Source organism: Copadichromis virginalis, linkage group LG23 (genome assembly GCF_057382275.1).
Source record: "Copadichromis virginalis isolate Kocher_CV1m ecotype Utaka linkage group LG23, C_Virginalis_male_GT1.1, whole genome shotgun sequence".
NCBI lineage: Eukaryota > Metazoa > Chordata > Actinopteri > Cichliformes > Cichlidae > Copadichromis > Copadichromis virginalis.
In genome coordinates, this window is record NC_140639.1 from 35,822,586 (window position 1) to 35,847,627 (window position 25,042).

Below are 25,042 nucleotides of genomic sequence, written 5' to 3' on the forward strand. Positions count from 1 at the left end.
GTGATGATACCCAGCCCTAGTGAGCAGCCTAGGCCCGACAGAAGTGGATGTAGCTGTAATAGGAAAAGAACTATTGCTAACTTTTCTGTTAAGTTAAGGCCTGATCCTTCTGAAATTCATAGCCAGTGCTCTGACACGGTGTCATCAATCTTTGAATGCTGAAAAAGCACAGTGTATTCAGAAAAACACATTATATTATATAAATTATTATAAAATTTGTGTGCGCCTAACTTTTGTGCCGGTACGCCTAACTTTTTAAAGTTGGGCGTACCGGTACGCCCATGGCAAAAAGTTAGTCTAGAGCCCTGAATTTTCCTGTTAAGTTTGACCATTTTATGGACAAACTATGCTTTCACTGTTTCACTAAATAAAAAGCATCTTAAAAACATGATTATAGATAAAAGAAAAACTGTGATTTTATGAAACAGATAACAAAGTTCTGTGTCTATTTCATACTATATACTTTTGACTATGCCCTTGGATGAAGGCATTTGACAATGTGTATGTACAAAGGAGTGCTGAAGTGGACATTCAAAATAGCTCTTTTTGAGTCTATTCTAGGAAACCATTTCAATGTAAAAATTGAGCTTACAGCTCTTTTCAACTCTTTCAGATAACTTGAAACATTCATATGAATTTTCAAGTAGTGTGGTAGAGGTCAGCTTCTGTCACAAAGAATTTTTCCAGCCAAGATTGAGACACAAATGAAATATGCGTAAGGAGCCTTTTATTTCACTTTTTCTTAAATAATATTTCAGTCTAATATGTCACAAAACAGATATAGATTCAAACATTTGTCTCTCAAACAGACAAACACCCCCAATTATTTAATTTAATATAATGTAAAGGAAAGCAGCAGATTACGACTTTTAAAGGGCCTCCAACAAGAAGATTTCTGCGTATGAACCATTAACATTTTTATTTACATCTTGAGCAAATGATTTGAACAGTTGATGATGACTGAAAAAACAAAAATGGAGGATTTGTAATTTTTCTTACTGCATTCTGGTTAAAATTGTGTCCCAATTTATGGGTTTTTGAAACAATTTATGGAGAAAATGTCTTTAAAATGCAAATGAAAATATTGGGCACTGCATGACATTGAATACTAAAAAATACTGTGACAAATAAGACAATATAAATACAAGTCTCTCAGGCTTGTATTCGACCCACCCTTCTGTCTTCCTTTATGTGTTGTTTGAGGATGTAACCTTTCTGAACATCCAAGCGACAGCTTTATATGTCAACGATGAATTCATTCTTCTCCGCATTTAAAGCATATCGAACACAGATGTTTTGTCTTCTGGTTTTTGTGGCCCTAAATGTAGTCAATGGCTCCATATTGTAGTGACTTATACATTTGCCCACCAAGTGAAGAGTTGCTGGTTTGATTCCAACGACTCGTTGTGACTGTGTCAGGAAGGGAATTAGGCATAAAAACTAAATTAAACATATAAAGCTTCCTGCTGTACCAAACCCTTGTAGCAAGTCAGCATTTAAAACTCACAAACAACATATGCTCTCCTCACCTGCATGAGTAAAGCAGGACAGCATGTGTTTTTTTATGCATCCACTACATTAGTGAATCTCCTCTGTGGTTTTCCTGCTTTCCTCTAGCCTGGCAGATCCACGCGTACTTATATGATGCTATATGATGCTAAAAATCAAGTTGTAGGTGTATTATGAGCTGAACTGTTGCTAAGCCACAACGTATGGAGTACTTTCCACACAGACCTATACACAACAATTTTACTGAGTAATTAAAAACTGATGATATTAATTTTCTGTCAGCCCACTACTTTAATAATTACACAGTTTCATGCCGAGAACCTGGAATGATTAAAAATTCAACTGACATATACTAAGATTGATCAAGGATTGGGAAAATAACTAGCACCTGGTTTTCCCACTAGTGACAGCATATTTGTTGCAGTCACAAAGATTGTTTGAGCCAGAAAGGTTCTAAGCTTTTTGGCGACTTTTCGCAATCTAACAAACAAACATTGTCACAGTGAAAATACCTTGCTTCACCAGGCGCACTTCTCCTGGAGGAGTTTTCTCCCACAGCCCAAAACAGTGTCTGCCTTTGGCACATCGGATAGTGGTATTCTCTGGGGAGACCCGGCCTTCATCCCCCGCCACTCGTTCCACCTCCCATTGCTGCTGCTGGTCTGTGAAGGCACATTCCCTCACCTCACCCTGCGCCGCTGTGAAGAGATAGAGAGCAAAGATGTATGTTATGTAAAAGAAAAGAAAAAAGAAAATTATTATTTTATATACATTTAGAGAGAGAGATATTTTTGTGTGTGTTTACGTGTGTGTTATAGGAGCTATAGAGGTAGGCACTGGAAAGATCCAAATATATATATTTTAGGGGTGCAACGATATTCGGATCGATATTGAACCGTTCGATACAGTGCTTTCGGTTCGGTACGCATATGTATCGAACAATACAAAATTTGAAATTTATTTTATCAACTTTCCTTCTGACGATGCTGTCTGTGTTGAGCGTTCGTGAATCTGCGTTCGACTACTCCACCTAGGCTGCACTGTCGAGCGCAGATCCACTGAGCGCTCAACACAGACAGCATCGTCAGAAGGAAGAGTGCAGGGCAAGCTAGCGAGACAGAAGTTAAGCTCTCCTTGCAACATGGCAAATTGAACCTCCCCCACCCTCATTCAGATCTGGCGTTTGGAATTATTTTGGTTTTCATGTGATGTATGACCCTGAAGGTAAGCGCGTCATGGACTAAAGTATGTTGGATGTGCCACGCAATGCTCAATTACACGGGTGGGAATTAGTGTGTTAGCGCAGTTAGCTCGTTAACGTGTTGGCCGTCTAGCCCCATGCACGGGGCGATCAGGGGTAGCTCGTTAACGGAGATTTGCCGTGTTGTGGCGTTAAGGTCATTTCAACGAGATTAACCTGAAAGCACTAGTGGGAACACAACGAATATGACTGCACATTTACGCCGACATCATCCTAGTGCAAAGACAAGTGGAAGCAGACAAAAACAACAAGCAAGCATGCTACAAACTTTACCAGAGTCATTTAGACAGCCTTTAGCACATGATTCTCCTCATGGGGACCTGATATGTTTAATATGCTGCTGAGAATATAGCCCAGAAGAAGCGTATAGTATAGCTTTTATTTTTTGAAAGAGCCATTTCTCTGTAATAAACTCTCTTTTCCAAAGATGAGTGATTCCTCAATCAGATACAGGGCTCGCAATACGGGCTAGCGATTTTTCCAGTCGGGCTACCAAAATCTCTCTCTGCCCTGCCCGTCGGGCTATCGCAGGAAGGAAAAATATATGTCAATGCTTTTGCATTCTTTCGGAAATGTAGCTGGGCAATTATGTCATTGGCATCGGTGAGCCACTGTCAATATGTGACATAATGAAATCCAATTGAATTTGTGCTTGTTTTTTGCTTTCACTTTGCAATCACGTGAACTGTGTATAGAGAGCGACAGCACTGATTGGTGAGTGATGATAATTTGTGCACCAATTCCTCTGACATCGTCTTATTAATCGTTAGCTTACTACGCAAACATGACAAGTGAAATCTCCGACAGCAAGCTTAAACATGTGAGAGGTTAATCGTGCAGAGAATCGCTGAGCGTTATGTGAGTGCGTGTGTAAAAGCAGCAGGATATATATTTTAGTTCAGCTGAGCCAAATAAGACAGGTCAGGGTGAAGAAGTGACAGCCAAAGAAAAGCTTACCACAAAACAGAAAAGTTATGATGAATCAGACTATAAGGCAAAAAGAAAGTGCAGCTTTATGGTTTCATGGACAAAAGAATTTCTGTGGCTGCGATATGACGAGCTAAATAACCAGGGCTGCACATAAGTGGTCCACAGGTGCGCATTCGCTGTCAAAATAAAAAACGCGCACAAGGGTTAGGGTTAGGGTTAAATTTAAAAACTGACGGCATATTGTTCAATTTGTCTTTTGTAAAAATGGATGCAGAAACTTTGATAAAAATATCTGAGGAAAAAAAAAAAAAACTGTACTTTTGAGTTAAAATATATATTTATAATTTTAATAAATGACAAATTAAAAAGGCATGAACATTTTTTTGTATCGAAAAAATATCGAACCGAATATATAAAAATTATCGAATAATATATATATATATATATATATATATATATATATATATATATATATATATATATATATATATATATATATATATATATATATATATATATATATATATATATACACACACACACACACACACACACACACACACACACACATATAAAGTCTTCCCACAAAGACAACTGGTTCTCTCAAGCAGAAGATTAATACAAATACCAATTTCAACTCTAGCCTGAAGGACATAACACATTCCCATACAGAGGAGTATGTGAGGATTGGAGCTAAAGGGTTCCAAATGGCACCAATTAAAAAACATCAATAAAAAGATGAGTAATAACAGCAGTGTCTAGAAGACCAGAGTTTAAGCAGCTCAGTGTGCATGGTTAAGTTCCTACCTTGTTCTTAAATAATAAAACAATTTTATAGGTCGTATTACATAAAATCAGAATAAACCTTGAATCTAATGTAATATTGTTGATTTTTGTGTAAGAAGTCAGAAAGTGTCCGTTCTCCTTTTTTCGTGTGCAGTGAATGTCTGGAAAACTGTGTGCTATGCCAGCAAGAAATGTGTGCACAGGATGCTTCCGTGGGTAATTTCAGATAAGGGAGACATAATATGCTACTTAGTTTCCTTTACTCCCAGCTCCTCCCTTTCCTGCATCTGAGGGTGTGGGGGGCTGAAAACTGTTTAAAGGGGCGGACAAAGGAAAGTGGCTGTGCTCAGTCCAAGGTCAAGCTAGCTTGTGTGGGCAGAGGGTGACATGATGGAGTGGTAGCTCTGCTGGGCATGAAGCCAACTCTCCTCCGCTGCTCCCATCATCTGATAAAGCTATCAACCCTGGTCTACTGTGGGCCTCGGCGACCCTCAACCTGTGGGCTCCTCACTGCCTTCTGTTCTGTGGGTTGCATGCTTTGTAAAGCGGGAAAGGAGTTCAAACTCACAGTTATAACTATGTTGAAGAATTTTCATTTTCATGAGGAAATGGCTGACGGCTCTGCCGGGGTTAGCCGGTAAAATTCTAGCAGGGTGTTGCATTCTGATTACTAAATAGTACACACACTAACATCTTATCATACATACGGCTTCATATTGTTTCTATTCCACCAAGCTAAAATATGACAAATAAATGCTGCACGGTTGACAATGGGCACAGAAAGTCTTCTGATGCAGCTGTATTTTCATTTTTCTTTACTTTGAAGATTTGAAAAATAACTGATCTCTCTAGTCACATTTTTTCTTATTGAATAACGTCGGTGAAATCTCAGTGTCTGAATAGAGCTTTTGTGCGTTTCTTACATTTTCTCCCTGTTGAAAACATTTTGCAATTCCAAGGTGTTTTGATATTGAAAGAGACAGACAAACACTTTTTCTGACCAAGAACTTGGAAATCAGGTATACTATTTAAAATACTTTTTTAGAAAGGATCATCAATACAAAACACTTCAAAATAACTTCTATAAAAGACTGTTCTACTGTTCATGGCAAAAGAAATGATCCTGCCCAACATTTGTTCCAACGGTGAGTCAGCAAACTTTTTGCCAAAACCTCCACTTCAAGCATGATTGTTCAATTGCAGCACAGCCCCCACGACTAACTTTGGTAGCTATTTGAAGCGTTGAATTTATCCACATGTTGCAGCAGAAAGTACCGAGAGCAGCATGTTAGGAGGAAGGCAGCAGCTCCAGTGCTTCATCATCACATCCTGCAAAGGATGTGCTCAGAAACAGTATTAAACCGTAGGTCACCCACATTTAAGCAGTGTATTTTTATGCTACAGGCTTTCTTTTCGAGAGTACGGCATGACTGAAACATAACCATTGTGAAATCTTTTGACAAAACTGATTAGTATGGGCTGTGTAGTCATGCCATACCCAGTATTGTGAACACATGGATAGCAGAGAACCTCCCAGCTTCTCACTGGGACTCCTCTGACCGTAATTTAATTTGAAAACAACAGCTATTATTGCACCTCTTCACTGTCTTTTACTCATATCTCACACCACTTTTGTTTATAAATACAAGATTGCTGTCCACCATATGCATATGATGATGTATTTTCAACCTCTTATTTATCATTTATAATTTTCGTTGGCCTTTTCCCTTTTATCATTTAATAGCCACTTCTAAAAAGGCGGAAGGGAAGGCTAAACATGTATAGATTTAATCAGCAATCATCTTTTCTTTTGTCATTTTCTATCATTTGTCAGCACTCAAATTCAGCAATAAGACTGGTATAGATGGTGGAAGTCAGAACAACTCTAGTACAAAGAGGAGAAACATAAAGGGACAACAGAAGGAAGTGCAGAGCCTGTGACAACACCCACAAACAGTTAAACACTCTTGTATGCCTGGCTTGGTAGAAATAAAATAAAAATAGTAGTGCATACAAAAATTATTTAGTAATACTTCTATTAGTATTTAAAGTCATGACATGAACCCTTTTCATAAAGCTTAATCTACAAGAGCGTTGAGGTATAAAAACAAATAAAAGCCCTCATCCTGTCAAGCAACGTGCCCACAGTCCCCAAACCCTTCACTCCCACCCAATCTAAACACATGATTGCCTGTCTGGCTAAAATATCATTATACCACACTGACTGACCTGCAACACATTGAATAGTTCCATTCTGTTTGTGTGGCTGCACATAACAAGCGTGCACAAGATTAACAGAGAACACGGGTCACACGGCAACTTCTTTAGCATCTACTCACATCTAAATCTTTACAGGAAAAGACATTCATTGTCTGAAATGTATTTATTGAATTTAGTAGCTCAATATACAAAAGTAGACTGAGAAGGAAGACAGTGGAGCATGGAATGAAGCCAAGTGACCCAGGCTTTACTCATTTGCAGTCTGAGCCATGGGAACAGTCCAGTAATCACTTTTCATTGGATTGCCTGCAACTCTACTTGACTTGGGTTCTGTGTTTTTTCCTTCTCCATTTATGATTGGTCATGGAAGGCTCTGTACCTGGGTGCTGTGGGTCAGATGCAGGCAAGGCCAGTGGACCGAGGAGGAGAGAGGGGAGGAGAGAGGGGGTAGTCATATCAGAAGGCTTCAGAGTAGTTTACTGCTCTGTGCCTCTTCATTGGATGGTGGCGGGCACTGCTGAGTGTTTACCCATGGCCCAGTTATTTGCTAATCTCTCTCCACCTCCCCCAGCTGGCCTTCAGTGCACCCTCCCACTCCTGTGGACTACCCCCTTCCCCTACTAAAAAAACAACAGCGATCTAATCTGGCTCTCTCTCCCTCTCTCAGTGCTGCCAAGGCCCATAGCACCAATGCAAGAGACGGCAGTCTGAGACTTGATTAAAAGTCACCCAGTGCATGGATGTGTTGGCTGTTTTTTCTCCACACATTCAAGATTAGAGACACAGGGTGGAAAAGGAAAGGAGGGAAAAAAACAGAGCAGGGCTTTTTGACTAAAGGCTGAAATGTGCTTGGTGCATCATGCACACACCATCATCTCTGCTGGCACGCGATCACGGTCTACTCCAGGATGCGAGATGTGCTCTCTTGCTTTGCTTTTTATGTGGAGCTGAAAGTATGCTGCACATAGAAATTTTAAACAGAGCTGATTCTGACTCAAACAAATATATTCCAACACCTGTACTACTAAAACACACTCATTTCCTTCTAGTGTTTACGTTTTCATTTCACATCTCAACACAACACAAATATGCTGAAAATGCAGAGGGGCATTATCTTTGCCCAGGAGCACGGTGTTTTCAGTGTCACAAGAGCTCAAGCTGCTGCACGCCGACAGCCATTAAAACACTAGTGTCTCTAAATTATATTGTTATTTGGGTGCATGCTTGCTGCTGAAGTACGATGGACAGGAATTTAAGGTATTTTCTGACACTCCCAATTTTTCAAGTCCCCTGGCTGAGTTTTAAGATGCTGGAGATGTGGGGTGAGGAGAGTGGGCTTTAATCTGTCCCATCTGTTGCCTCAGGGACTGCCCCCCCCAAAAAACAAAAAAAAAACAAAAAACCAAACCACCACTCAGTCTGTATCTGTCTGGGTCTGGTACAGTTATGCTAATCCTGTGGCTTGTACTGCCCCTCAAAGCTTAAAGGCCTTCGTTACAGACCACCATGTATTTATACTAAAACCCAACCCCCCACCCTCTTTCTATATTTAAAACTTTCTCAAATATTTCATGAAAACACAGATGAGAACTAGACCGAAGAGGTGTTTATTATCATTTTGCGAGTATAGGATAATCTCAGATTTATGGATAAGCTCTCATTTTAGGCTGTGTCTGAATTTAGTCTGTGTTTATAACACATATTTTCTCGTTGAATAAATGAACAAGTACAGGCTTGACGGGCTACATAATAGCTTGACTGGTTGATTTCCCCTACACATCCACCCACTCTACCAGAGGACTGTGGCTGTCTGATATGGTGGATTTTTCACCTGTTCTCTAAGATTTAACACGTGCTGTAATGTTCTGCACAACTAAAATCTCAGCTCAATAAAAAGATCTGAAACAATTAGGTCACAGAAAGAATGGAAGCCAATGACTCTGGTAGTTAATTTATTATGCTGCTACCATGCAAAGAGCGGACAGTCATCGCTAGTTTAAGCTACAATAAGTCATATTTTCTGCCATTTTGAAATATATTTGGTACTGTATTTTAAAGTGGTTTGAACTCAGGGCTGATAAAGAATGTTATATGCATATGTTCTTGGTTTCCTGAGTTGCCCTTTACTGTGATTCGCATCAGTGCTGTACCAGCTAAATGGTATTGTGAAAACTAGTTTAGAAACTACAAAAGTTTTTTTTTTGTTTTTCCCAGCGGCATCAATTATTCCTATCAACACTGTTTTGCAGAGAGGTGGTCTCTGGTTAGCACTGGGTAGCTAGCAGAGATGTTCCAAGTAAGTAGCAAAGAAAGTATCACAGTAAAGTAAAACACTAGATTCCTCTCTACTCAAGTTGGAACAGCATAACTGATCCTCCTCTATGATGACAAGCATTCCCAGTGTCCTACTTACAACTAAAATGTTTGAATAACACACTTCTAGAGAATCCTTAGGCTAAGCTAAGGTTGTCATCAAGAGGCTACCACAGCCAATGCTACAATCTATCTCTACAAATCAAATTAGGGCTGCTCGATTATGGCAAAAATGATAATCACGATTATTTTCACTAAAATTGAGATCTCGATTATTTGACGATATTTATTTAACCCTTTAAGACCTACTATAGAACCAAGTCCGCCAGAGCTTATATTATTTTTTTACATGTTGTAGTGCCATTTGTGGGAGCATTTCAAGTTGCTATACAACTGTTATAGCCCATATTTTAATAATATGTATGCATTAAGTCCATAGTAACTACATTAATTGCAAAAAAGTGCAATAAACTACAAAGAAATAGAAAATCGTTTTTGTTTTTTTTACATATATTTCTACTTGGAGAAATTTAAGAGGTTTATCCCTCAAAACTTTAAATACAAAAAAAGTTGCAAAAAATAGTTTACAACAACAGGAAATTTATTTTGAGTGTCTTCATAGTTTTATTTTGGAGATACGATCATTAAACGATCATTAAAAATGACAGAGCCGATTATTAGCCCCTCCCTAATTTATCCGCGACACCTTAAAGGCCGGTCCGTGAAAATATTGTCGGGCATAAACCGGTCCGTGGCGCAAAAAAGGTTGGAGACCGCTGATTAAGAGGACCCGAGGGAAACTCGGAAAGCTAAGCAGAAGTTATTTGGAGAGGAGAGAGTGACTGCCTTTTGGTTGAAAAGAGAGGTTAAAAAAAAACTTCAGTGGTGTTGCACACTATTTTATATTATTTTTTAAAGTCATTGTTAACCCTTTAAAGCCGGTCAAAGCAGCATGCTCTGTTTTGCATAACTATTTTTAAATCCCTGTAGAACCGGAACCATGTAAGCTAGCGCAATAATTTTTTTTGCATATGAAACTTACATCTTATGCCATCAGCTTGTCCTCGGTCACGGTTTCGTTCCACATATAGCTTTGCAAAAATTGCATAAAAAGCGCTTGCAGGAACAAAAACATAATATTCCAGAAACGCGCTTTGCCGTTCCTATCAGCTGTTCGTAACACTTCCCACAGTGAAATGATGCACCTGCTGTTTTCTTTGCAAATTTGCATCATAAGATTGTTTTTTGTTTTTCCTGCAGTATATAAAAATTGCTGTATCTCCGAAATAAAACTATGAAGACACTCAAAATAAATTTCCTGTGGTGGGAAACTATTTTTTGCAACTTTATTGTATTTAAAGTTTTGAGGGATAAACCTCTTAAATTTCTCCAAGTAGAAATATATGTAAACAAAACAAAAGCGATTTTCTATTTTTTTTGTAGTTTATTGCACTTTTTTGCAATTTATGTAATTACTATGGACTTAATGCATACATATTATTAAAATATGGGCTATAATAGTTGTATTGATGTATAGCAACTTGAAATGCTCCCACAAATGGCACTACAACATGTAAAAAAATAATATAAGCTCTGGTGGACTTGGTTCTATAGTAGGTCTTAAAGGGTTAAATAAATATCGTCAAATAATCGTGATCTCAATTTCAGTGAAAATAATCGTGATTATCATTTTTGCCATAATCGAGCAGCCCTAATTTTAAGGAACATAATAACTGCACTTCATTCTGTTGCAGCTATCACTGTAAGTCAATGTGGACATGAGGAATACTGACGTCTGAGGATTTAAAACCTACAAAGAGGAGGATACACATTTGCAGCAAATTCCACATAAGTGGCAGTTAACAGATTGCCTTCTTTTTAAACCTTCTGTTCATGTAAGTACGCACGAACCCAAGCAGAACTGTTAATCCACACACTGAACAACACTTTTTGCACACTCTAGATGTATTGTCTGCACTGGTCAAGGAAAATGCCTCGTACTAATCATAGGCTGTCACTCTGAGTTACCATCTCAAGGTTGCACCTTTTGTTTTCTAAAGCATCCGCTAATTTCTCCTTTTTGCCAAATCGGAAGCATGTTAAACACTGCTCTATTGTATCTCTTGCTGCTTTTACCTCCGCCCAGAACTTAAACCAGTGGTACTGGAAGAGAGACACATTGATTTTTTTCAGCTAATAGAGTACAACGCTGGCTGTATTAGAGATCAAATGACCTCCCACCTCCTGCCCATTCCAGCATCCATTGGTCTGTTTCTATCTGCAGTCAGTATCACATCTTAAAAAATAATGATGAGGACCAACCAAAATATCATGGAATCAAAGTGAGGCCAGTGCTTTTCTCCAGCCTAAGCTTTTAATTTGCACTGTTCCAGTTATGTAAATATTATTTCTGCTTCTACGTGGCTGATATTTTAGCATTTCATGAGTGACTGTCCTCCTGTTTACTATCCTTCTGCTTCTCAGGATGTACGGCATCACATCCTGAGAGCTTAATGCACACTCAGCAGTGTAGGGTGAGGGCCAAAGTGGACACAGCTTGGTAATTTGAGCTTGTGGGCTTTGGGTAATTTTTTCACACTGCTGACACTGAGTAAAGACAGTTAAATCATTCCTAAAGCTTGGTTTGATTATATTAGTGTGCATCATAATAAGCCACTATTTGGATTACTAATTCTCCCAAAAAGCTTTCAACGAACAAAAGATAAGCAGAAACTATTTTTGAGAACATTTAACGGTCCTAAAAATATTTGATAGGTGCAGCCTGTAACTCAGGGAAAGTACTCTCTGTGCCATCTTCGCCACCTCTCTGCCACCAAGACAAATTCCTCAAATTTTATTGAGAGTGATATTTAAATAATTCTGATCCATCCTCTTCTACATGTTTTCCAACCAAACTTGCATTTTAAAAGAATGAGCAAATCAAAGGATCCACAGCAGTTTACACCTGGCTAAAAGAATTCCATGGCCTACAATGTGGGCCAGGACGCACATCTAACAACCACACCACAGTCCAACAGGAGTCTGTAATCTTGAGCCACTAACTTCACTTTCTGTTGAGCCACTGATGTGGCCAAGCTGACAGATTCAAGAGACCTGCCGTGGCCTTGCAAGGCTAGAGAGGGGCGACCAGGCTAGGGAACAGTAGGTCTGTCAACGCCACAGTATGGGGCCCTCGAGACAATGTCTTTAGGTTTGGGCAAGCGGAGCAAATGAGCAGGCCTTTTATTCTATAGTATATTGGTACTACTATAATCCTCTTTGGACCCCCAAATCTCCAGCTTACCTGGTAGAAGACTAAGTTTTTGGCTGTGGTGAAAAATTTTTATATTTTTAAATTGTCACACAGGTTTTCAGCATGAATATGCTACAACTTAGGCCTTACTTGGAAAGAATTCTCTGTAAATAAAAGCCCTGTTACAAAGAAAGCCTGTGGTCGCACTGCAGGTATGGTGTGCAAGTTTCTGCCATGTTTGAAACGGTTTCTACATGACATATTGGAGCAGCAGGCATACACCTACACCCACATCCACATACTGACGAGTCACCATGGACAGTCAGCGAAAGGACGACCCAGGCCAAGCTGCAAACAGGTTAAACACATGGCAGCAGAGGGAATTCAGACATGAACAGAGGTAACAGAAAAGTCATGAAAAGGGGACAACAGGAGGAGGAAGAAAAAAAAAAAAAAAAAAAAAAAAAAAAAAAAAAGCAAGACGTTTAGTCAGAGAGATGACTAACACTTCTGCCAGATATACAGCCCTGTGCTGCTTCTCATCTTTATCGTTCCAAGGATGACCTCAAGATCGGTGCACCGGGATGTGTCTGCTTTGCATTCATAAAGCAACAGCATAGAGAGCAAGCAGTTTGTCTTCTTTCTCTCTGACTGCTGTCCTAATTAATTTTGCACAGTCCAACGATTTGGATTTATTGGTCGTTTACACCACACATACACACATAAGCGTCAATTAATTGCCCTTGTGTTGATTACTGAAGTAATATGTCAATCTTCTGACAGTCGGCGCAAGTAAGCCACACTCATGAAGGTAAAGTATTAATTAAATATCAAATGACATCACCACAATTTACATTTTGCTTTTTGTTTGTCTTCTTTTTTTAAAGCACCTCTGTAAATGATTTTAGCCACAACCTGAAAGGCTCTCTCTTCAAGAAATGTTTGTCTATTGAATCATGCTTTTTCTCCACTAGATAGGTACAAACCGAGTCAATAGGTCTCACAATAGGTTAAAAAAGCAGACTTCAATGTCATGTTATAAAACCACCTTGTCTGTTAAATACACATCTAAATGCAAATAGGGCACCATCCGCAGGCAGCTTTAAAATATGAACACAGTCACACAGTGTATTCCAATTTTGCTAAATGCATTCTTATACTTTCCTATGCAACAGCAGTTTTAAATGTGGGTTTCTGATAATAACCTGTCTATGAATGGATGGAGGAGCCTAGGCAATAACACACACTCACAGAAATAATAATACATTATTAAGAAGCACACACATTCACACCCACGCACTGGGATGGGCAAACCAGGCAACACAAACCCCCCTATTTTCAAACATGGTGCCAGAGCCTGAGCACAATCTTGAACTTCACCAAAAGCACCCATCTTTTAAAATACCTTCCCACACATTCCACCTGCTCCCTCTTCTCTCCTCCTTTCCCTGCATACACTGCTCCACTATCTCTGTGCAGCTCTGCTACTATCTTATCACACTCAAGGTCTCACAGAAGCCTGGCTTCAGCCCAAAGTCTTGAACAGGGGGCACAACTTGGCAGACAATGGCTGCAGTATGTTTGGCAGTGTTTTTCTAAGCACTTTTGTACACCCAATGATTAAAATAAGCAAGGGGTGAATTTGCTGCTGTGTTTAAGAGAAGATATCTATGATGTTTTATTACATTCAATGATATGAGTGATATAGAAGACTCCAGAAAAGACCTAACCAGACAAGATGCGGGGGAAGAAAAAACAAACAGATGAGGCAGACGCACACAAACACAGGGAGCAACAAATGTCTTTCGGATTTTTTTAACCACAGCCAAAACACACACACACAAATAAATAAATACAATTAACAAAAAACGAAAATCGTTTTATATTCAAACATCTGCACCATGGCGAAGGTATAGAAAGAAGCAGAAACCAACAGGAAAGCATTAAATATTAATGAGGAGCACATTTTCTCTCAAACCAAAAATCAATTTACCAGTAACACACTCACCAGCCACTGAAGTCAGGAAAATCGCCAAGCAAATTCCAAATTCAGCCAGCGACTTTATCGTGATTCGGCCCACAGCCATGACAGTCTTGACTGACTTTGGTCTCGTAGTTAGAGGTCCACCGAGTTTTCTTTTTACTTCTTCTGTAGTTCCCACTTTGTTTTCAGACCCTCTCCCTCACGTCATAACTTGAACTACTCTCACGGACATGGAATAATACATCGAGCAATTGTGCAAAAAAGTAACGCTGTTAGGTTGGGGTCGGTGATTTGTTCACGATCGTTAAGTGCAAATGAAAGTTAAGTTAGTCCCGTTTCCGACCCCAGCACAGCCTGGACAGACGAGCCGAGCGGCTAACTTGTTTGGCGGATCTGCCATCCACAACTAGCCAGCGAGGAACGTCCATATCTGCTAGCTAACATGCTAGCTGCCAGGGGTTACTGTCTGGTACTACAAAACTTAGGCAAAGAGGGTAAATACCACGAAAAATCAGGCACTCAGTTCTTTCGTCTAGATTTCAAACCATTCTCAGCTTTAACCCTTTATAAAAATGTCCAGTCGTCGACACTTACAGCTATAAATTCGGCATTTAAAGATTAGCCACTTAGCCCGGATAGGTCGCAAGCTGACTGCTAACCGACGCTAGCTTAATTCCAAGCCAGTTACTTCTCTGTCCCGTCTCATTTCTCGCGCTTCCTTGCAGAAGAAAACAAAATTCATAAATCAGTGGCGCCTATACTGAGCTTTTCTGGTGTGCGGTACACCGCGACTACTCCTCCGGCGCTGACAGATGGCGGCGGGAGGAGATGGATATCTCTCGTTCTGAACAGGGCGGCTGGGAACGCCTCGTTTGCAGGCTTGTCTGGACCGCTCGTCTCCGGTATCAGGTTGCTGTGGGTTGGTGTTGGGGGTGGAGGACAGAATTCCACCGCGGGAGGGGTGAGCCAGCGCCACTGTGCTGCAGACTATGGATACAACACCCTGAATCATGTGCTGCATTCAGGCTATCGATGGAACTGTCGAAACGTTAATTACTGTAAACACCGGCCTGACGTTAACATCTTATACCTCGAAAAATAGTCGCCAATGTTATACGCCAACGTTATAACACGGTTATAGTACAAAGCGATAGGTATTGATAAAAACAAATAAATAACTGCTGTTTGTTAAAAGATGATAACAATCAAACATGCTCAAATATAACGTAAAAGTAAAGTAAAATTTTATTTATATAGCACCTCTCAAGATAAAAATCACAAAGTGCTTCACAGAAACTAAAACCTAAAAATAAAAATCAACCAAAAGCAAGTTTAAAAAGATGAGTGTTTAGCTGTTTTTTAAAAGCGACCACGGAGTCCACAGATCTCAGGCTCAAAGGGAGAGAGTTCCACAATCCGGGGGCCAGTTACAAAAGCTTTGTCGCCTCTTGTTTTCAGCCTCGTGTGTTGGACAACCAGCAAGCCCTGGTCACATGACCTCAGGGACCTGCTGGGAATGTATGGATGTAAAAGTTCACTTATATATGTTGGTGCTTGTCTATGCAGAGCCCTGAAAGTCAAGGTCAAAACCTTAAAGTGGATTCTGAATTTAACGGGGAGCCAGTGCAGCTGAATCAGCAGGGGTGTGACATGGGAGTACTTGGAGGACTTGGTCAGAAGCTCTGCAGCAGCATTCTGAACAACTTGCAGATGCTCCAAAGAGGCATTACATAAACAAGTAAACAAAGAATTACAATAATCCAGACGAGATGAAACAAATGCATGAATGGCAACTTCCAATTCGGAGCGCGATACAATGGGACTCAGCTTAGCAATGTTTCTCAAGTGATAAAAACAGGAGCGAACCAGAGATTTGACATGGGCATCCAAAGTCAGAGCTGAGTCAATAATAACACCAAGGTTCCTGATAGACGGTTTGGCAAATGTAGCAAGTTGGACCCAAGTTTTCCATAACACTAGGTACAAAATTTTTAGGAGCACAAACAAGGACTTCAGTCTTCTCCTCATTTAGTTGAAGACAGTTTCCAGCCATCCAACCTCTAATGCACTTATGCAAAATCTGTAGCTTGGAAACATCATGGGGCTTAAAGGAGATATATAACTGAATATCATCTGCATAGCAGTGATACGAAATCTCAATAAGTGTTGAAGAGGAAGTAAATACAGCAAGAACAATAAAGGCCCCAAAACTGAACCTTGCGGCACACCATAGGCAAGAAAAGTAGAAGAGGAACTGTACTTACAGGTAGCCACAGAAAAGGATCATTCATGCAAATAGGATTCAAACCAGTCCAAAGCAGCCCCTGATATACCCACCCAGTGTCTCAGCCTATCTAGCAGAATATGATGTTCCACAGTATCAAAGGTAGAAGTCAGGTCCAACATCAACAGAACGGAGCATTCTCCTGCATCACATCTCATCAAAATGTCGTTGGAGACTCTAAGAAGTGTAGTTTAAGTTGAGTGAGCTCTATGAAAGCCAGATTGGAATTTATCCAGAATGCTGTATTCATCTAGAACAGCTATAAGCTGCTTAGCCACAACCTTTTCTAAAATCTTAGCAATGAACGGTAATTTTGAAATTGGTCTGTAGCTACTAAGAAGAGAAGCTTAGTTTTTTTTTAACAGTGGGTGAATAACAGCATTCTTACAATAAACAGGGACCTGACCAGAAACCAGTGAGGTATTGATAATTGTGAGCACACAGGGACCAATAGACTGAAAGACATTTTTAAACAAAGATCTAGGTAAAATATCAAGAGAGCAGGACGACGCTTTCATCGAATTAACTAACTTGACCAGCTCTGGTAAGGACACAGGTAAAAATCTTTCTAAAATTACAGGCCTAGCTTGAGTTGGAGCAGACAAGAGAGACACAGAAGGAGAGATATTGTTCCTCACGTTACTGACTTTTTCAACGAAGAAAGAAAGAAATTTTTCACAATCTTCATTTGATATAATTGGGACAGCAGGTGGAGCAGGAGCAACAATATCACTAATGGTGTTGAATAGTACCTTGGGGTTACCTGCTCTTAGACACTAAGTCTGAGAAATAGGCAGCCCTCGCATCTCGAACTGAAGTGTTAAAAGAGACTAAAAGGTCTAAAAGAGACTAAAAGGCGGCTAAGCTGTCATCCCTGATGGACAACATCTCCCACCCCATGCAGCAGACTGTGACAGCACTGAGCAGCTCCTTCAGTGGGAGACTGCGGCACCCACGGTGTGGGACGGAGAGATTTCGCAGGTCTTTCCTCCCCACTGCTGTCAGACTCCATAATAAAGACTTTAACTGATCAAGCACACACATCCATACATATGCAATAATACTGTCATCGTTGTATTTTTACTCAGTTGTATATAGTATTTGTATTCTATTTTTATCTTATTGTATATTTATTTTATTTTATTCTACTGTATATAGTATTTTATTTTATTCTATTCTGTACAGTTGTGTACTGTATTTATTCTTATTGTATTCTAATTTTTGCCTCATAACTTTTGCACTGTCCACTTCCTGCTGTGACAAAACAAATTTCCCACGTGTGGGACTAATAAAGGTTATCTTATCTTATCTTATCTTTAAATGAAGGAGCTTGACATGCAAAAGCGTTTTCCTCCATAAACGCTCAACCTTACGGCAGCAACGCTTCAAGGAGCGAATGCTGTCATTAATCCAGGGAGACGATTTTGAAACCTGAGCTAGTCTAGTTTTGACAGGACAAACCACGTCTAAAATAGAAAGACAATGATTATTAAAAAGATTTGTTACAAAATGAACATCGTTATAAGGAGATAAAACTAAATTAAAGGCATCGGAAAATTTAACAGCAGTGGAGGAATTTAAGATGCGAGAGCTAACCACATGTCGAATAGGAGAGAGAGACAGATGAAAAGACAGGTTAAAAAGAATACAACGATGGTCCGAAATAAAAATGTCCTCAGTACAAATAAAATCAATGTTTAAACCTAAAGTAAAAACAAGGTCCAGTGTGTGTCCTTTGGTGTGTGTGGGACCAGACACATCCTGAGTAAAATGAAAAGAATCCATGACGCTAAGGAAACCTCTGGCAAAGAGGTCAGAGTATATATTAAAATCCCCGACTATGCTTCAAAGTCGAGGATAAAAAGTCACTGAACTCCTTTAAAACATACTGTTTAGGCCACACACTACAGCGCAGTAAAACGGATCTTTATTTCCAATTCTAACCAGCTGTAGTTCAAAGGATGACAAATGTCCGACAAACACCGCAGCGACACCTCCTCCTCGACCCGACGTCCGAGGCTGGCTGATGAAGGAGTACCCACTCGGGGAAAGTTCGATGAAGGATGAAAAGTCACCATCGCGCTGCCAGGTTTCAATTAGAAATAAGAAGTCCAGTTTCTTGGAAAGAATAAAATCGTTCAGCAAGAACGTTTTATTAGTCATTGATCGAGCGTTAATATATAATGTACTATTCCTGCATTTACCTACTTATACTTAGAATTTTCCAATTGTCATTTAAGGCATCGTTTGTTATTCAATCATTAGTGTTACTTTACTGCCTCTGTGTAGTGAATAAAACATTATAAGTGTTAAAGTACACTGTAATTATTCCAGCAGGTGGCAACGTTAGCCCGTGCCTATGACTAACCGGTGTGTGGTTTTCCCTCATCTAATCTCAAAAATCAAGTTTTCCTATATATATTTTCCTATATAGTCCTTTTATGAATATATAAAACAAATAACCCTAATTGCAATGGAAAACACTGAAGCTTTTAATATTGGAAAGAGACAGAAAACACTTAAACCTCACATCATCTATACCACGGAAAAACATTAGAACGTTTCCCGTTTCAAGGGTAGTTAATATGGGCCACAGCTCAACTCAAGGGCTCTGATTTCCGAGGCTCCCTTTTCACAGCGGGTAGCTCGTCGTGTTTAATTTTGTAGTTTTACAAATTTCCTTCCTGACTCAAGTCCACAGGCCATATGTATTTCCCACTGGAATCGAACCACCTGACAGCAGCTTTCACTATCGTATGAGGAAACAATTACACTATGGAGTCACAGAACTTGGCCAGATAGGCACATGATGGCTGAAAAAGCTCTGTCCTAATGACTAAAGGAGGCGTGTCTGTTTGCGAAAGGGACCTCGGCTGCCGGGACGAGACGCCGCAGGATTTTGGATGTTGCTCTCTGGTCGCTGTTGACTGGGGACGCAGTCGCCAGGTATCCTGGGCTACACTGTCCGCTAGCGTTAAGTTTACGAAAAGCATGACGACAGAATAAAACTGCACGATTCTGCGCTTAGGCAAGTCGGACATCCCGGAGCGCAGAGTATCTACGTTTTGCAGCGACAGCTTGTAAACAACCTCGCACACCGTGTGCTCGTCGCGGGACCTGTCTGTCTGATGAAAGGTGGGCTATACTATGGCTGCTGCGCCACTGGAGGCGAGGAAGTTTACCCGGGGTCTCAACAAACCGGGAACCGCCGCAGAGCTGAGGCAGAGCGTCTCCGAGGCTGTCAGGACATCAGTGTTGATGGTAAGAGAAAGGCTCTTACCAAGGCAAGTGAATGAACATATTTGACCCACTGTGTATCATGCAGTGTACCTTTGGAGTAGTTTGCTTCGTTCTTGCTACAGAGGAGAATTTGTTTGGTGCAAAGTTCAGTGCCTTGCTCAAAGGCAGTACTTCTAAAGAATGGCGTGTTTTACTGTATCAAAAACATTATGTTCAAACTGCCAATTTCTGGTGCATATACTTTACACTCGCCACGACCACGTAACTGAAATATACACCAGCTCTAACGTAATGAAGGCTAAACACACCCATCCATACACATTCTGTCATCTGACCCGCACAGTTTAATCTTTTAACTAGACAATGACCAAACGGCCACACAATGACAAAGGTAACAAAATATGCCTGTCTTATTTCAAATTCAAATTCAAATTGTTATTTGTCACGTACACAGTCATACACAGTACGATATGGATATGTAGTGAAATGCTTGGACAACTGCTCGTGACCTAAAGAAAACCAAAAAGGAAAAGGCTATGAATAAGATAGGAAATAAATATGAAAAATTAAAAAGGGTAAATTTAACTAGGAAGGAATAAAATATAAATTAAGGTTAAAAATGAAATAACTGTACAACACAAATTAGAATGAAGGGTAGGGCTGCTCGATTATGGCAAAAATGATAATCACGATTATTTTCACTGAAATTGAGATCGCGATTATTTGACGATATTTATTTAACCCTTTAAGACCTACTATAGAACCAAGTCCGCCAGAGCTTATATTATTTTTTTTTACATGTTGTAGTGCCATTTGTGGGAGCATTTCAAGTTGCTAAATAACTGTTATAGCCCATATTTTAATAATATGTATGCATTAAGTCCATAGTAACTACATTAATTGCAAAAAAGTGCAATAAACTACAAAAAAATTTATATCGTTTTTGTTTTGTTTTTTTACATATATTTCTACTTGGAGAAATTTAAGAGGTTTATCCCTCAAAACTTTAAATACAAAAAAGTTGCAAAAAATAGTTTACAACAACAGGAAATTTAGTTTGAGTATCTTCATAGTTTTATTTTGGAGATACACCAATTTTTATATACTGCAGGAAAAACAAAAAAAACAATCCTATGATGCAAATTTGCAAAGAAAACAGCAGGTGCATCAAAATAAACTATTTCCAGCAGTGCAATTTGAGTTCTAAGCATCCCAGAAACTATTCAGAAAAGTTAAACATGACCAGTATAGGCTTTTAAGGCCTACAAGTAAAAAACTACATTTTCCGCGAAAATGACGTCACTTCCGGTTTCGGGCAGGAAATGGCGGACATGCGATCGTTCACGCTGACGTCTGTTTCACTGTGGGAAGTGTTACGAACAGCTGATCGGATCGGCAAAGCGTGTTTCTGGAATATTATGTTTTTGTTCCTGCAAGCGCTTTTTATGCAATTTTTGCAAAGCTTTATGTGGAAGGAAACCGTGACCGAGGACAAGCTGATGGCATAAGATGTAAGTACAACTCCTCCGGTTTCATATGCAAAACAAATTATTGCGCTAGCTTACACGGTTCAGGTTCTACAGGGATTTAAAAATAGTTACACAAAACGGAGCATGCTGCTCTGACCGGATTTAAAGGGTTAACAATGACTTTAGAAAATAATATAAAATAGTGTGCAACACCACTGAAGTTTTTTTTTTTTTTACCTCTCTTTTCAACCAACAGCAGTCACTCTCCTCTCCAAATAACTTCTGCTTAGCTTTCCGAGCTTCCCCCGGGTCCTCTTAATCAGCGGTCTCCAACCTTTTTTGCGCCACGGACCGGTTTATGCCCGACAATATTTTCACGGACCGGCCTTTAAGGTGTCGCGGATAAATTAGGGAGGGGCTAATAATCGGCTCTGTCATTTTTAATGATCGTTGAAAGCCCAGATCGTAATCGTGATTAAAATTCGATTAATTGAGCAGCCCTAATGAAGGGTAAATTTAATTGGGAAAGAATAAGATAAAATATATAAATTAAAGTTGAAAATAAAATAACTGTACAACAAAATACACAATATAGAACTATATAAGAATGTATGAAGAAATATAAATAAATCTATACACAATAACAGCAGCTGTACAAGTATTAACTGGAAATGAAGAATGTAGTGTCCAGTGTTGTGCAATCCACATTATGTCTTGTGCAGTGCAAATATGCTTAAAGTGATTTAAGTGATGAAGTGAAAACAATGTCCAGAATGTCCAGTGTGTGTGTAAGAACTGTATGTGTGGGTCAGTACTGTGTGGTGGTGTGATTGAGAGACCGTATCGCCTGCGGGAAGAAGCTCCTCCTCAGTCTCTCTGTGTTGGTCTTCAGGGAGCGGAATCGCTTTCCTGACCTCAACAGAGAGAACAGTCTGTTGTTGGGATGGCTGAGGTCCTTCACGATCTTCCTGGCCTTGGTCCAGCACCGCCTGCTGTAGATTGAGTGCAGGTCAGGGAGCTCGGAGCGGATGGTGCGCTCAGCTGACCACACAACCCTCTGTAGAGCTCGTCTGTCCTGCATGGTGCTGTTCCCGAACCAGGTTAAGATGTTTCCCGTCAGGATGCTCTCTATGGTGCAGGAGTAAAAGTTCCTGAGCACCTTGGAGGGCAGTTGGAAGTCTCTCAAGCGTCTGAGGTGGTAGAGACGCTGACGGGCCTTTTTCACCACGGTGTTGATGTGACAGGACCATGACAGGTCCTGCGTGATGTGAACTCCGAGGTATTTGAAGCTGTCCACTCTCTCCACTCTCATATTTACAGTATGAAGGAAGATTATTCTGCACTTGTGTGCTCTGTGGCACATGTAATAGTAAAACAAACAAATAAAAAATGTATCATTCCTGACCAGCTCATCAGGATAGTTAAAAATACTGCAGTGGGGTTTTCACATGCAACTATGTCTATGTAAAGAGTGGAAACAAGGAGAAATAAAACAGCTCTGTTTAAGAGTAATGTGATCCACCGGTGCCTGTAAAGCTCACAAATTGTTGCATGACTGTCATGTCATAAATTCTTGTCATCGTCAGACTCAGAAAACAGTGCATCCAATCAAGGACTGTCCAACACATAACCCCTTAAGCCATATAATCTTTTGTTTTTAAAGCACAGATTAGATTAATATTTAAGTCATATTTATTTTTGTCATATTTTAAATGTTAAGCTTCAAAGATATTGGTAGGCTGAGTTTACTACCTTTACCTCCCCCTTGCTTTAATTTATTATATTAAGCTAACTGACTTATCATTTAGACTTCTGTCAAGCCCTTATATCTTGTTTTCTGTTTCTCTCTTTGCAAATTGAAATATTAAATAAAAGTTAAGATGAATAACTACATACATGTATATATCTAAATTTAGTAATATCCTTCTACGATTTTTCACAGGTAAAAATAGGATTAGTGAAAATAGTTAGCAGAAGCCTGAAAGATATCTTTTCAGTTGTTAATTTAAGTTAAAAACTCTGGTCCAGCAAAAATGAGGTTGGCTGGTGTTGGACTGTGGTTGCTTGGTGGTTTAATCAACAAGGATACAGGATTGAGAAAAACACAGGAAGTGTTTGGTAGATGGGCATGGGCTGCTGTACATACAGCTCTTCAACTTACATAAAACAATCCATTATGTAGTGTTAGTCTTCATTTCTGTTATGTCACAGTAGACTATTAATTCTGTCTTAGGCCAGTGTGTGGAGTGGCATAATGGATACTGAATCAAATCTCTGGGTTGTGTTTAATAATGGATGAGATGATGGCTATTTTTAAACTTGCCCTCTTTCTCTTCCGTAATGTGGTGTCACATTAAGCACCCGCGGGGTCATCAATTATGAATACCCGCAGATGCAATAAATCGTCTAAATTCAAGAGTGAGGCCAGTTCTTGGAACAAGTGCTCGTACACACGCTGTAGTGTAAACAAAGTGGAGGCCAAGCAGTAGAGCTAAGGAGCTAAGGACAGCCTATGGCATTTTAATAATGACTTCCAACTGTGGGAAATGTTTACTTAGACATTTTATACATCATTCTGCCATTTCCCTGCCTTGCCTTTACCCACTTCTTCATACTCATGCCCAGTTAAATTCTGTCTTTTTCTTTTAATATTTTAGGTTCTTTGTTAATGAGCCTGAATAACCTCGTGGCCCCTGTAAATGTGTGAAAGTGAGAGACACTAACCATATAATGTGCATCCTGATACCTTAATATCACCTCCCATTTTCGGTGGAACCGTGGAACCACTTAAGAGTCAATTCCACTCCAGAGGATTTGGTCTGATTAGAGCATTAAAAAACTGGCAGAGATTGAAACTGCAGATTTGCAGATGCTTTAGCACTGCTGACCTATATCTGTGACATGATACAGGGGCTGTGATGGTGCCGGCCGTTTGGTTGTCTGCTGGTTTTTGTGGTCCTGAGTTGCTATGACTGATCGCTGAGCCTAAGCCTTTTCAAACCATGTGGTTTCCATGCTTTCTTTATTTAGGCTGCCTCATGCTCTGTGTCATTACCACCCTTACAGTGAAGTAAACACCGTGGTCAGTCTGGTGTAGAGGAGACTGCAGGAGAAACATTATTTCTTTTTTATTCGTTGTAAGAAAACAACAAAAGTCAACATCACTGTAATCTGAAATTCCAACATCATGACATGATTTTGACATTTTGCCAACCAAACCAAACCAGACAGGCCACTGATCCTTTTAATGCCCGCAGGCTCACAAATGAAGAAGCTGCTTCTTGTTTGAACGCCACGTCATGTTTTTTGGATTGTCTCTGCATGTTTTTGCCGTGTTTTTATTTCTGCTGCATAGCCTGCAGCTGTAATTTAAGTGAGTGTATAGGAGAGGCTTCAACTTGTTGCAAAATGTTTTGTGTGTTTTGACGTTGCTGTTTTGTTCATTGGAGGTTTTTTTGCCTCAGATTTTGCAGGAAGCATTTATTGCATTTCAACTGAAGAGTCTTTTGCAGAGCTCAACAAATCTTAATTATTCTGTGAACAAATGAAACAAGACTAAGATAATCCCAAATTAAGATTTCTTCTTTGTTTAGCCAGATTTTCCTGCCATCGTGATTGGCAAAGCCATAAAACACATTGTAGAGCTAAACATGATAATTACTCATGTATAGTTTTATCTTTTATATGTAAAATTGTAAATAGTTACACTTTATAAGTATGATATTTCATGTAATTTTATGTATTTGTTGTCTGAACTGGATCGTTATAAATTGTTTGATGTTGTTGTTAAATT

General features: G+C 39.6%; 1 protein-coding gene across 1 annotated transcript in view; it reads right to left on the reverse strand.

Annotated features, from left to right (window-relative positions):
* LOC146681491 (bone morphogenetic protein receptor type-2-like) overlaps positions 1 to 15,182 on the reverse strand; it is a 40,798-nt gene extending 25,616 nt beyond the window's left edge. The window contains exons 1-2 of the mRNA XM_085447974.1: positions 14,281 to 15,182; positions 2,022 to 2,207 (exon numbers count right to left, since the gene is read on the reverse strand). Of these exons, the coding sequence (XP_085304100.1) occupies positions 2,022 to 2,207; positions 14,281 to 14,359 (265 nt within the window). The 5' untranslated portion in view covers positions 14,360 to 15,182. The remainder of the gene's footprint in view (positions 1 to 2,021; positions 2,208 to 14,280) is intronic.
* Between the last annotated feature and the right edge of the window lie 9,860 nt (positions 15,183 to 25,042).